The sequence below is a fragment of the Cyphomyrmex costatus genome, unplaced genomic scaffold, assembly GCF_001594065.2.
Source record: "Cyphomyrmex costatus isolate MS0001 unplaced genomic scaffold, Ccosl1.0 scaffold1481, whole genome shotgun sequence".
In the NCBI taxonomy this organism is placed as follows: Eukaryota; Metazoa; Arthropoda; class Insecta; order Hymenoptera; family Formicidae; genus Cyphomyrmex; species Cyphomyrmex costatus.
In genome coordinates, this window is record NW_017275479.1 from 33,435 (window position 1) to 48,987 (window position 15,553).

General features: G+C 36.1%; 2 protein-coding genes across 2 annotated transcripts; one reads left to right on the top strand and one right to left on the bottom strand.

Moving 5' to 3' along the window:
* The first annotated feature begins 2,047 nt into the window (after positions 1-2,047).
* On the top strand, positions 2,048-13,059 carry LOC108783341 (zinc finger MYM-type protein 1). Its single transcript, XM_018551888.1, has 3 exons — positions 2,048-2,263; positions 3,106-5,243; positions 12,840-13,059. The coding sequence occupies exons 1-3, from the start codon at positions 2,048-2,050 to the stop codon at positions 13,057-13,059; spliced, it is 2,574 nt and encodes an 857-aa protein (XP_018407390.1).
* A 1,127-nt stretch (positions 13,060-14,186) lies between these two features.
* Positions 14,187-15,257, bottom strand: LOC108783342 (piggyBac transposable element-derived protein 4-like). Its single transcript, XM_018551889.1, has one exon. It carries the CDS (start codon positions 15,255-15,257, stop codon positions 14,187-14,189), a length of 1,071 nt encoding a protein of 356 aa, XP_018407391.1.
* Between the last annotated feature and the right edge of the window lie 296 nt (positions 15,258-15,553).

Below are 15,553 nucleotides of genomic sequence, written 5' to 3' on the forward strand. Positions count from 1 at the left end.
ATTGGGGTCCGACCCCAAAGTTCTACACATAAATCGTATACTTCGAGGACGTCCCCAAAGTTATTTTTCTAAACAATTTGTAGTTTTTAGGGACACATTTTTCTTTAGTACATTGGGGACCGTCCCCAATGTACCATTAAACATATTGGCTATTTTGGGGACTATAAATTATAACTATCAGGTTATGTTGATTGTATTGAAATTTCACGCGATATTCGTTTAAGTTGGCACGATAGATCCCGATAAAAATTTGTGATGCATAAATAAATATAAATATTTATATACGTCCCAGACAGCACAGTAATGTTTAAAAAATGTATTTAAAACGTACATGTTGGACGTTTGGACATATTAAAAACATCCAGATTAGATCCATGGATATTTTAAAAACGTTTTAAAAATATCCAGTGTTACCATTTTGGACTTCTTAAAAACGTCCATTTTAGGATGCAATGGACTAAAACTGGACTAAATTAATATATTAAACAAATTTTTGACCACAATCCAGACAAATTTGCACACTGAAAGCAAAATGATTCCTAACTATTATGATTGCGAGCAGCAAGCTATTGTTGCTTGTCGCTTGTTGCATATCTGAATTAAGCTTTAATTTAATAATATTTCGCATTACCGGAGATATCAAAAGTAAAACTCCTCGTGCGATCATAAAAAAATTTTCACCTCGCAAGTCAACGAAAGCAATACGTCACAAGCAGACTTAGAAAATTTTTTGCATGAGATAAACATTTTTTAAATGTTCAAATGTAAACATACTTTATACGTTGAATAACGTACGTTTTTAAAACATTCGTACTAAATCCATGGACGTATGGACCAGATTGAAACCAAGTCTGGATGTCCAATGGATGTTGTGTGCTGTCTGGGGTATGTATCATGATGTTGGTTTTTAACAATTTTTTAAATTTAATCAAGACACCCCTGATTAAATTGCCATTTTAGGTCTCCCGATTAAATTTCAAGTTATTTAAATAACGACCACCCTATGTATGTATATGATCATATATGATCATATATGTTTACGTATATCAATCGTATACTTTGGGGATAATTTCTAAGAGAAATTGGTTACTTTGGGTTACTTTTGGTTTTATTGGGGTCCGACCTCAAAGTTCTACACATAAATCGTATACTTCGAGGACGTCTCCAAAGTTATTTTTCTAAACAATTTGTAGTTTTTAGGAACACATTTTTCTTTAGTACATTGGGGACCGTCCCCAATGTATCATTAAACATTTTGGCTATTTTGGGGACTATAAATTATAACTATCAGGTTATGTTGATTGTATTGAAATTTCACGCGATATTCGTTTAAATTGGCATGATAGATCCCGATAAAAATTTGTGATGCATAAATAAATATAAATATGTATATATACTATGATGTTGGTTTTTAACAATTTTTTAAATTTAATCAAGACACCCCTGATTAAATTGCCATTTTAAGAAATCTCCCGATTAAATTTCAAGTTATTTAAATAACGACCACCCTATGTATGTATATGATCATATATGATCATATATGTTTATGTATATCAATGGGCGAGTTCAAGACGGCAAAGCGGCTAGGCACGCTTGCCGAGCGATTGAACATAATTGGTTATTACTTATAGATCCAACCAATCATATTCGATCGCTCGGGGCTGCGTTCATAAAGTTTACTCTTTAACTCAGAGTTAACTAGAGTTAACTCTATAGCGTTCAGAAACTCGAATATGACCGGAAGTATGTTCAGAGTAAGCCGTTCAGAAATTCGAAAGGATTATTTATTTCTGGCACGTTGCTTGTTAAGTTTGCATTGTAAACAGTGGCGGTTTATAGCATAAGCACGCTAGGCGTTACGAGTTCCTCTAGTAAGGAACTCTACTAGGCGTGTGCCTAGGGCGCCACGACGGAAGGGGCGCCTGCGGTATACACAAATACGCATCCGCCTCCTGGCTCTACGCTCTACTGTCTACACGGAGAGAAAAACCACGGCAAAACTCCGCGCGGCGACTCGCTAGAAGGCGATGCGAGGTAATGCCACGGAATGGCGCGGCAAGCGCCAGGCAAAAGCGCAGAATCGTACGTCGAATCTATGTACTCGAAATACAGACTTTCCGCCTTGAGCTATAGGGAGTTTTGCTCTGCAGCTTCGAGAATTTCTTTCTGCAGCTTCGGGAGTTTCCGTCATATTACGACGGAAACTCTCGAAGATCCAGAGCAAAACTCCCTACAGCTCAAGGCGGAAAGTCTATGTTTAGAAGTACATAGATTCGACGATTGATTCCCGCGCCTTTGCCTGGGCGCTCGCCGCGCTGTTCCGTGGCACTACCTCGCATCGCCTTCTAGTGAGTCCCCGCGCGGAGTTTTGCCGTGGTTATTTCTCTCCTTGTACTCTCCCGCGATATTTCAGATCCGTTCTGTTCTGAGCCGTCCGTAGAGTTCTGAAAATAGACTTGATTTAAAATTTTATATTATTAATTTTATCACAAATGAGTGTTAATAAACTGAGTGGCGCCCAGCGGCGAAAATTAACAAAACAAAGAGAAAAAAAAGAATTACTCGTTACCAAAAAAGTACCACGAATTGAAAATTTTTTCGTACGTCACGTAACAACGACGGAAGCATCAAGTTCTGTTGCAAATGAACGTTCAGACGAGGTAAATATCTACGAACTCAATAATTAAATACACTGCTGAATATTTGCTGTAAAATTCAACGAAAATAAGGAAATTATGGCATAGAACTTCTATGATAGAAGTACATTAAATCGTATGTGCGTCGTAAAAATACTTTGCCTCAAAATTGAATACGATTTTTTATGTAGCCAAATCATGTTTACAATTACAAGTAGTACAATGACAACGTTGTGGCGGGAATGGGTCCACATATAAACGAAATGAATCCGTAATCCACTGTCCACACACGTACGAATGTTCACATATTTAGAAAAAATATAAAAAAAAAAAAATAAATAAAAAAATCCACAAAAAATATCATAATAACTTTAGAGCCTCCACAAATCAAACAAAATATGTAAAAAATTTACGTCTTCTGCCTTACCGCACTGTTGCAATTTCTAGTTTCTCATTTTCTTGATTTCAGCAGCTAACGCATCCCCATGCACAATGTATTGTCGAAAATATAGAAAAGGAGAAACAAACTGACGAACTCAGGAATACAGCAGCTTCGGTAGCAAATCGTGATATTGAGGTCGTAGTCGTCAACTCCACAGATTCTATCTCGGACTACACAAATTTTTCTGATCCTGGTCTTTGGCCAACACGGAATTCGGAAATGATTGATTTCATTTTGCGAAATCCATTGAAGCAACAAGATCCTAGAACTATGAATTTCGCGATTTCGAAACGTATGTATGGATCAAGATCCAGATGTTGTACAGCGCAAATGTTTTTTCAAAAAACACCAAATGGTAAAATGCATCAACGAGAATGGATGTCATTTTCCCCCTCAAAAGGTGTCGTATTTTGCATACCTTGCAAACTATTTTCGACGTCAGTAAACACGTTTACAGAAGGCTTCAACGACTGGAAGAATGAAGCAAGAATAGCGGAACACGAGAGAAGTTTTAATCATCGGGAAAATACACGAAAGCTTGTGATGCGAGGAAACGTCTTGGGAAAAATTGACAGCAAGTTACACATCCAATACATGCAAGAATGTAATTACTGGCGACAAGTACTGAGTCGCATCATACTTGCAATTAAATTTCTTGCATCTCGAGGCTTGGCCTTTCGAGGAACAGACGAGAAATTTGGTTCGCTCCGTAATGGCAATTATATGGGCGTTCTTGAACTGATGGCTCGAAATGATCCGTTTCTCCAAAATCACATCGATCGACTTGGAAATCCCGGAAAAGGAAACGTATCATATTTTTCCAAAGATATTTGCGAAGAGTTCATTGCGATGATTTACGATGATCTTCTTAATAAATTAATTTTGGAAGTCAAAGCGTCTCAATATTATGCAATAAGCGTAGATTCGACACCTGATATTTCACATTCAGATCAGTTAACTTTTATTATTAGATACGTGTGCGAGAAAGGAAAGCCGACTGAACGTTTCATGCAGTTTATACCTATTGAAAGTCACAAAGCGACATATATAGAGCAAGTGATTGTGCAAGTATTGCTGGATAAAAGTATTGATATTATGGATTGTCGTGGACAATCTTATGATAATGCCAGCAATATGGCGGGTTGTTATGGAGGAGTACAAGCCAAAATCATTGAACGTAATCCTTTGGCAATTTACGTCCCGTGCGCAGCGCATTCCCTAAATTTAGTGGGCCAAGCAGCTGCAGAGTGTTGTTTGGAGGCAACCAAATTTTTTATGTTCGTGCAACATATTTATACATTTCTAAGTGCATCTACATCTAGGTGGGCAAAAATAAAATCAAAAGTAGAGAATCAACCCGGAATGCTACTTCCAAAAAGTCTGTCCAACACACGATGGTCAGCTAGAGCAGAAGCGTGCCGAGCACTTGTGAACTCGTGGGGAAGTTTGCGAGATGCGCTTGACGATATCGTAGAAGATGCCTCCGAAAAGCCAACCACAAAAGCCGAAGCCGAAGGATTGTTGCAACAATTTGGATCTCTTGAAACTGCTATAATGGTCGTCGTGTGGAGCGACATCTTGGAGCGTTTTGACAAAACAAATAAAAGCCTGCAACGTGTAAATATCGATTTGACAACAGTCGTACAGCTATATAATGCACTCCATACTTATATTGTCTCTTTACGTAATCGATTTGACCATTATGAAATACAAGCGAAAGAGTTATCCCAATGCAACGATTATGCACGTGAAAATCAGCGACGCAGAAGACGAACTGCTAAGTTCGATGAGGTTAACGACAATGATGTGATATTAGATACAAAAGCAAATATGCGTGTAAATACCTTTCTCGTTATACTTGATCGATTGGCAGGTGAATTAGAGAAGAGAAGTATAGTATACAAGGTAGTTGATACTCGCTTTGGCTTTCTCACTTGTTTGCTATTCCTAACGGATGCAGAAATTATCACCAAGTGTGAAGAGTTACAGGCGATATACTCCACCGACCTCGGCAACGATTTTGGAGAAGAATGTTTGTACTTTCGGAATTTCATACGGGAAATGGAATTGACGGACGAAGATATCAATGCTCAAAACTTTTTATTGATTATCCGTGAGAAGAGTATTGTCACAATATTTCCGAACATGGATATAGCTCTTAGAATGTATCTTACTCTCTTTTCGAGTAACGCTACCGGGGAACGATCATTTTCCACATTAAAAAGGATAAAAAATTATTTAAGGAACACGATGGGTCAGAGCCGTCTCTCTAGCCTCGCCTTTTTATCTGCGAACGGAGAATTCATTGACAGGGCACAGACAGATACAATTATTGATAAATTCGCAAGCTTAAAAGCAAGAAAACGACAGATTTAGATCTTTGAAAAAATCGTTTATACATATATAAATATATATTAAGTATGTAAATAAACGTGTGGTTTTATTATATTTTTCTATATATAAAAAAGTATGAAATTTGTTTGATTATTATATAAGAGGGGGGGGGGGGGCGCCAATTTCATCAGGCCTAGGGCGCCAATTTTCATAAACCGCCCCTGATTGTAAATATGTGTTGTTGGAACAACTCATTTGTTGGCAACTTGATCTTTTCACGATATGACAACTTTAACTAACAACTTACCAGCAATTTGCCGACTTTAAACGTCATCATCAAAATTTGTACTATTGCTGTCATGTTGCCAAAATAATATGTAACATCACATAATACTGTCATATTGTCGACAACGCAAGGTAACATTGATGCAGTTATCTTGCCAATTGCTGGCAACACATATACATATTATTGCATATATGTTGTTACAATGGGTGCGGTCGAGTTGCCACTACGAATGCTTCGAAGCGTTTGATTAACCAATCAGAAGAAAGAATTTTACAAATTAACCAATCAAGAAACGCTTCGAAGTATTCGTAGTGGCAACTCGACCGCACCCAATGTCGATATATTAGAAATCGTTGAAGACAAATCTATGGCAAGTTGCTAGCATTACAAGCAATCAAAGATTTGTGCGACACGCTTTGCTATCTGAGCAGTATTTTTCATCAAATAATACAATAAGCTATATTGAAGATTTCGCTGTTCAGTTCGTTTTTTATTTTTATTAAATATACATCTCTATGCCAATTTGTGTACAACGCGAACGGCATTAAGGTTCACTGAGTGTGTACTACCTCTGCTAGTTAAAAATGCTATGAGAATTTGTAGAGTTGAGCACCGTGAACACAGGACTTAATATTATTAAAAATTTTTATTCAAAAAAATTTATGATCCTTCAAGTGACTTTTCTGATTGCAAATATCACAATTAAAATGTTATTCATGCAGTGTTTTAGCCATAATTTCAGCATAAAGATTCGGCTCTGGTTGGAAGTTTTTATAGATTCCCTGTCGACTTTAATGGCCATAGCACAGACTTTTGCATAATGCATAGTGCATAAAAGAATCAGCCAAACAAAATGCTTCTCTTTCGTCAAGTGAGAGTAAAGAAAAGATTCTGATTTGTTGATTCGCTTATGCACTACGCGTTATGCGTTATGTAAAAGTCTGTGCTACGGTCTTAAAACGGGGAGCACAGACTTTTGTATAACGTGTAAACGTAATGCATCAGAAAATGTACCAATCAAAGTTCTTCGTTTCATTCCTTTCCATGAAATAAACGTCTGTGGAGCTGGCCCCTCTCATTGTCAAAATTTTGAAAAAAATAAGCAGAGTTCTGGTTGCCCCCTAAAGAGTTCTAGAGTTATATAACAAATTTATAGGAAAATATATAATTTATATAATTTATATAATTATTACAAGTCTCACATTTACTCAGATTTTGGTCTTCCACTCATCTACACATGACATACTAACCATGTGAGATTGTTTGAAGACGTAGTGAGCAGCCACTTTCCTATACAATCATGGCATTTTTAATATGATATTCTTTGTGATACTCATGTGAGTTGCTACTGAAAATGGTCCGGATGTAGGCCGAAACGTTTATCATGTAATTTTGTACTCATTGAATAATTAAAAATACTCATTTATTCGATCACAACACTAACAGCGAATTGTTCTCATTAACCCTAATTTTTTATTTCTGGTTTATAGGAAGAGATCCATTATTCAGCGTACTCAACAGTTGAGTGAGCACTCGCTGTTATTGGTATGTTCTTCTAGATCATCCAATCAAAATTTTAGATTTGGAAGAATACACCAATAATAGCGAGCGCTCACTCAACTGTTGAGTCCGCTGAATGCGCCCATTGATTAAAGTAGCGAAAATTGAAATAACGGGGAAATCAACTTCACGATTCTGCAACTTTGAAGAGCTATAACTTCTAAACCGTTCATTTTAGCACGTTGGTAGAGGACAATCGATAGAACTCTTTGAGGAACTATCAGAACTCTCAAGAAAATTATTTTTTCAAAAAAATTTTGGAAATCCATCATTTTTTTCGAAAAATGGACAGTAGCAGTAGTGAATTAGAAGTAGGCATAGAAATCGACCAATGATAGTTAATTATCCTTAAATTTATTAAATCTTTGAATGAGAATTGTGTGATAGGGAGCCGGAAAAAATCTCAAATGGATAGAAAAAGAACGAAATGTTATTTTTTACAGTTTGAGGTTATGCTATCTGTTACGAGAATTTGTGTATGTTGGGAATAAAATAAATTAATAAATAAAAAATAAAATTTAGCAATGAATATTTGAAAAAAGTATTTAATGAAAGGTAATAATAAATAATTTTTCGTGATTATATATCTTTGAAAGCAGTAACTTTTAATATTACTTTTTTAATCAAAATTGAAAAAATATGTAATAAACTTGTCACCTCTGTCATAGGTGCATCCATATGTATAATAATATTGTACTTATCATGATAAGTAATTATATTGACACAGAGAAATATTAATATAATATAATAAATTAAGATAATTTATGAAGTAATTAAATAAGAAAAGAAATCATAAAAATAATTATTATGAAATAAAATACAATTGTTAAAAATTATAATGATTAAATGAACTTTTTAAAAATTTACAATTGAAATATTATAACTTCTAAAAGACATACCTTTTGCGTGTGTCTTCATCCTTAATTTCTGAATACATTATACAGGGTGTCCCAGAATAAGTGTCAAAAATTACACGAACAGGTAGAGCGGATTGAACTGAGTCGAAAAGTCCTCTACCGTTTTGCAATTTTCGCAATAGTCAACGAGATAATATTTGGTAAAAATTACCGAATACGTGCATCCGCCCGTCTTACTACTGCCAACAGTGTACGCCCATGATAGTTCGATGGCGCGCGGACTGTGGAGAGCGGGGATTGCGTGGCGAGTCACGACGTTTGGGGCTCGCCAGGCAATCCCCGCTCTTCGCGGTCCGCGCGCCGACGAGCTATCGAGCGTAGAAGGGTTGAAATTCTGGTTTTTCGCGGTTATCTTCTTTCCTATCAGTTTTACGGCCAAAGTAGGTCTATAATAAAAGGAAGATAATAGAATTGTCTATAAAATTCTCTAATGGTCGTACTTCGTACGATCAATAGTTCTCGAGATAGATTTCTTTTAAGTGACTTCTTATTTTCGAGCGTTACTTAAATTTGTTCTATCTTCGCGAATATCTCAAATTTGGATACATCTACGTGCAAAACGCACATAACAAGATCGAAAGAGTATTTAATTACCTACAAAATGGGTTTTTATTGAGTGTCGTACGATCGCTAGTTCCGGAGATATCATTTTTTAAAGGCATTTTGACTTGTGAATATTTTGAAAATGAGAATGTTTCCTCGTTAGTATATCGGTAATATCTTATATACGGCTACTCCTACGCCAAAAATAGTTATCATCAAAACGAAAGATTATTAAATTCCCTGCATTTTGGTCTTCTAATGGTTTGTATACGGCTAATATATAATTACTGAGATACAGCTGAAAAATCTTTATTATACGTGTTTCTGCGTACATTTTTGTAAATAACTTACTTCTGATTTGTCTGAGGTGAAAAATGTTTAGAAATTATGTGGAAGCTTATAAAATTGTCTTTAAAATGAATTAAAATATCTAAATGACATATCTCATGAGTACATATAATAGACTGGTATCTCCTGCCACGCTCTTACTAGACAGACTCAGATATTAAAAAATTGATTAAAATTATGTAGAGGCCGGAACTCTGCTTAAAAATGATTGCAATGCATATGGGCCAAGTGCCAAATAAAAACAAATATCATATATTATGAGCTCAGAAACGTACGTCGTCTTAAAAATTTTGCAAATAAACTTTTTTTGCTATTATTATCGACCATGAAAATGAAGGCACAAAATTAGGAAAAAGAAATCCCGTTTTCAAACGTCTGGTATGTCGGTCAACGTTTATCGCGTATAAATTAGCAACCCACCATTTTGTAGGAAATTTTATAAGCTTCAATTTTTATATAAGGTATTTTTTACGTGTACCATGCAGAAATTAAAATATTTACAAAAAAGGTATCGCAAATCGCCTTTTTATGCCAAAAGATCAAAAAACAAGCATTCTTATAGCAACTGTTTTTCAAAAATTAAATTTTTTAAACTATCGCCGATACAGGATCGTGTACATATATATGTAAACTAACAGAAAAATATGGATATTAATTTTTCTATCGTCATTACATATGTTTGTTTGTACAAAAAGTCCGATTTTATCAAAAAATCAGTACATTACGGAATTTTCCAAAGGGTGTATCTCGGAAACTATTCATCGGACGAGGTTCAAAAAATTTCATTTTAAAGACAATTTTATAAGCTTCCACATAATTTCTAAACATTTTTCACCTCAGACGAATCAGAAGTAAGTTATTTACAAAAATGTACACAGAAACACGTATAATAAAGATTTTTCAGCTGTATCTCAGTAATTATATATTAGCCGTATACAAACCATTAGAAGACCAAAATGCAGGGAATTTAATAATCTTTCGTTTTGATGATAACTATTTTTGGCGTAGGAGTAGCCGTATATAAGATATTACCGATATACTAACGAGGAAACATTCTCATTTTCAAAATATTCACAAGTCAAAATGCCTTTAAAAAATGATATCTCCGGAACTAGCGATCGTACGACACTCAATAAAAACCCATTTTGTAGGTAATTAAATACTCTTTCGATCTTGTTATGTGCGTTTTGCACGTAGATGTATCCAAATTTGAGATATTCGCGAAGATAGAACAAATTTACGTAACGCTCGAAAATAAGAAGTCACTTAAAAGAAATCTATCTCGAGAACTATTGGTCGTACGAAGTACGACCATTAGAGAATTTTATAGAGAATTCTATTATCTTTCTTTTATTATAGACCTACTTTGGCCGTAAAACTGATAGGAAAGAAGATAACCGCGAAAAACCGGAATTTCAAACCTTGTACGCTCGATAAAAGACTTAGCGTACAAGCTAACGTTGGGAACTTTTCAGACATCATTTCTCTCGCCTAAATGAAGGTATTTAGCAATTTATAGCTTGGTCGGAATTTCTTCATTTATATGCCCTTTTTTGTTCCAAAGTGACTGGACTATGAGCAATGTTTAAGAGAATAAAGTACTCGGCACGGGCGTCGATCCGCATAAACGAATCATTTTTCTCACTTCAGTGTGAGCAACAAATTCAGATGTTATCATATTTCGATAGTGCATGTTACGAGGAACATTTCGATACCAAATACATATACGAACGACAACTTCTCTGAGCAATGTTTAAGAGAATAAAGTTCTCGGCACGGGCGCCGATCCGCATAAACAAATCATTTTTCACGCTTCAGAATGAGCAACAAATTCAGATGTTGTCATATTTCCGTAGTGCATGTTACGAGGAACATTTTGATACCAAATACATACGAACGACAACTTCTCTGAGCAATGTTTAAGAGAATAAAGTTCTCGGCACGGGCGCCGATCCGTATAAACAAATCATTTTTCACGCTTCAGAGTGAGCAACAAATTTATATGTTGTCATATTTCGATGGTGTATATTACGAGGAATATTTTTATAGCGAAAACATGCAACCAATTCTTTTATCAAGATTTAAGATCTTATAATGCACGGCGTGCGGGAACGACTGGGATAAACTAATTGTTTTTCATGTCATAGTTAGCAACAAATTCGAATATTAATAGTATATGATGTGTAGAAAATTTTGGCTACAAATTCATTGAGCAACAAATTCTGTGCATAAATCGTCAGTCTTTCTCTTCCCGAATTATTGACGAATAATGCAATATGTGAAAAACTGGGCGAGAGAGAGAGAGAGAGAGAGAGAGAGAGAGAGAGAATCGCGGAAAGATCTCTGCTGGTTTGGCTCGTGTCTACCGTCGACGCGCCGGCCCGCCGCGAATCTTTCTTCTTTGTAGTGGAACAAGCACCGACGGATTGATAGTCTGTCTTTGTCTGTCTAACGGTTCGATAAACATGGACATAGGGAAGATTCGAACCAAAAAATCATGGACATAGGGAAGATTCGAACCAAAAAGTCGTGGTGTATCGACAGTGTCGAAAATGTGTTACGTAGTTCACATCATTTTATAAAAATGATGTTGGTGCCGCTAGCGTACGGCGGCTTCGCCTGTCACGCGAAAAAGGCCGCCATGGCCTCTCTCAGGTTTCTCTCTGGTAATACTTAACCGAGGTTGGTGAAAGAGACTCTTACTGGCAGTCCATTTGTATATAGTCAAAGTTCGGATCTACAACACTTTTGATTATGAATGTACGACGAAAGCGCATGCGCCATGAAGGACAGCGATACCTAAAGTAGCTCTCTCTTTTCATTATATTTCTTACGCTTGTTTCAAAGGGCAGAGCGTGTTCCAGTAGTATAGTTCAGTGAATGCTACTGCCCATTGTAGAATGGGCTTTATAGGCCTTCTACAATAAGCCATAAGTCATAAATCACAACGACATATATACCTAGACAAAGTATTCATACGGTTTCCCCTAGAAATCGTGAAGTTGATATGTTGACAACATGAAATAAGAGAGGAGGAGACCGATCACGATTGGGCGCGAATACAGAAAAGTGACTCTCATTTGTGTGCCGAATTGAAAGGGAGTCCGCTCAAAGGAAGAACCTGCGAATTAGGACGCCATTTGCAATATCGACCTTACCGATAAAGAGAGAAAGAGAGAAGTTTATATATATATATATATATATATATATAACAGTGGAAAGATAGTTCGTGCCTTCGTGGTATGAACTTATAGTTGCAGAGAAATGTCATGTTGGATACGAGGATGTACACAAAAGATCTATAAGATCATGTTCAGCGTTTAGGTAATTGCTTCGTCATGAGGCATAAAGTCAGGTAAGGTTGATATTGCAAATGGCGTCCTAATTCGCAGATTCTTCCTTTGAACGGATTCCCTCTCAATTCGACACACGAATGAGTGCCTCTTTCCGTGCGTAAAGTTCGATCTCCTCCTCTCTTACTTCATAGTTGACAGAAAAAGCGTGCGATAAGGATCTATCGTTGTGTATACTCTTCTTTTTTCAACCAACACTGTTAAAACAGCTTGAGTCAAGTGATTAAAGACCTATAATCAAAGATTTGCCAACCGCGAACGGTCCGTGATTGGTCCGCCATTGCGTACCCGTGCCAACCTGACCTGCCTGACGTAAAGACCTATAATTAAAGATGCGCCATGGCCCGAATGGCCCGTGATTGGTCCGCCATTGCATATCTGTGCCAGGCTAGGGATGCGTTCCCATTCATTTCGTTTTAGTGCAGTAACCAGTGGCTGCCATTTTACTGGATACTGCACTGGAGAAGCGTTCCCAAATGACTGGATACTGGCTAGTGACGTCACACATACATGCACCCTCGACAGCCTCGCTGCATGTATTTACGACGTCACTAGTCAGTATCCAGTCATTTGGGAACGCTTCTCCAGTGCAGTATCCAGTAAAATGGCGGCCACTGGTTACTGCACTAAAACGAAATGAATGGGAACGCACCCTAGATGAGAAGTTGGGTACAAGATGTCGGACAGAAGTAGTGGTGGGAGACAGTTGGCGAATCTTTGATTATAGGTCTTTAGTGATCACCTATTTTTTCCACTTTACATTGGATAAACTTATACTTGCTACAATGAAAAATAATTAAGTAAATTCAAAAAGAAATACTACATATTGTTCTGTGGCACAGTGCCATAATTATAAAAAGGAGGGGATCAGTTTTCATCACTTTCCAAAAGATGACAAACTCATTTTCATTAGTTTAAAAATATGTCAGGAAAAAATATTGAGTTTTCGATCATCAAAGTTGACTAGCCCGTTGTTGAACAACCAGGGTACCCGGGTATCCATATACACATTTTATATAGAAAGACGAGAAAGGGAAATATCTTATATATGTTTGTGATATATTTTGATACATGAAAGGACAATTGATTTATACATATGTTTTATATAAAAATGGCTTTCAAATTTTTATTCTTTTTCGTAACAAATATTACATTTATTTATCGTTTTGCAGTGTTCGTTGCAAATTGGCTTATAACAATCGGCACAATTTTTTCTTGTTTTCCTGCGCTTTCGAATTTCCTTATTACTGCATATAAAACAGGAACCAACAACTTTTTTCCTTCCTGTTTTATCTTTTTCCGTAACTTGAGAAGTGGAAGCTGAAGCGATTTCGTCAATCACATTGATAGATTTTTGCAGTATGCATTCAATGCCACTCCTGGAGGAAAAGTGTCGCATTACTTGAATATTTTGCGACCGATCTTGAATTATTGGGAGACATAATTCTTCTCCCAATTGACGCAAAAATATGCTGCGTGCATTACTCCTTTTTTTTAGCATATAATTATTCGCCATATAAATTATGTAGGCAGCGAGAGCTGCAATGTCTAAAATATTATAAAATAAGGCAAGAGGCCATCTATTTGTTTTTCTATGTGTAGTATACTGTCCAAGTAAATGGTCCATTACATCAACGCCAGATTTTGTCTTATTATAAAAATGTACCATTTCTGGTTTTTCTTTTTCTCCAGACGTTGCGATGGTATGATGCATTGTTGACAAAAGTATAACTGTTTTTTTCTTTTTCGGAACATAAGAACAAATTGTTACGTTGTTTTGGAATCCGTATACTGTAGAAGTGTAGAAAATACTTGACGTACATTAGATGGTGCCATTTCTTGAGGGATATAAGATTTGTTTTTTTTTAGAGTTCCTACTATCGTCAAATTCCACGATAATAAATGTTTTGCAAGCGGCAGAGTTGTAAAAAAATTATCCGTCGTGATGTTTCGTCCAAATCCTTTGTATGGAGCGACCAATTCTTTTACTACTCTTTCACCTTGATTTATATCTCGACCTGTAGATGGTTTTCCTGTATAAATCTGTCCAGTGAGCGGATAATAGTTTTCAGCGTCACATATCCACCAAATTTTTATTCCGTACTTAGCAGGTTTTGATGGAATATATTGTTTGAATTTCATTCGACCTCGATATGGAAATAATTGTTCATCTATTGTCAAATTTTCAGTTGGCCGATAGTATTTTTGCAAATTTGAATTGAGCATTGACCATAAGTCACGTATAGGTGCTGCTTTATCGAGTTGCTGACGTTCTTCTCGCGTATTTGCGTCGTCGAAACGAATAAATCGCAAGATGTTACGAAATCGAATATAACCCATGCTTGCACGATATAATGGATATGAATTTGTTTTCCACATATCTAATCCATACTGTGTGTTTGAATGATTGACACCACTTGTTATGAGAATTCCCAGAAATAAATTGAACTCACGTACAGTAAGATCTTTCCATTCAAGTTGCGTTTTCGTAGGATTATTGGTATTGTACGTCTCATAAACACGTTTTGCTTTTTTATTCGTGTGTCTTATAATAATGTCAATCATTTCGTCAGTAAATATGCATCTAAATGTGTCACAAACAGACATTGTTTCAGTTGATTGGTGCGGTCCACTTCTTTGACGAACAACGTTGTGTGCCGGAGTCTGGTGAAAATCAGGTGGTAATTGATTCCACACAGTTCCATCTTTAGCAACGAAAGTGTTCGCAGATGATGTTTCGGTTGGATCTTGACTTTCGCTAGCGTCGCTATCATCACTGCTTTCTTCTTCTCTGTTTGTCTCGCTTTCTTGTTCTTCATCTAAAAATAAATTTCTCATTCATATATATATTGTATATATAATATTATATAAATATCGTATAATTTACATTATATATAAAGTGACAATGCCTACTCGAGTCATTGTAACAGGATGTTAATGTTAATTATAATTGAGTGAAATTATGTACCGCGTATGTAGTCCTCTTCGCGACGCTGATGGGTTTTCAGCATTGACGCATACGTATTAACTACCGCGGTAATATCACTTTAGTTAAATTGACATCACAATTTAACAAATTTTGATGCTATAGCATCTTAATTAGATCTTAATAATATGTTGAAAGACATATATTA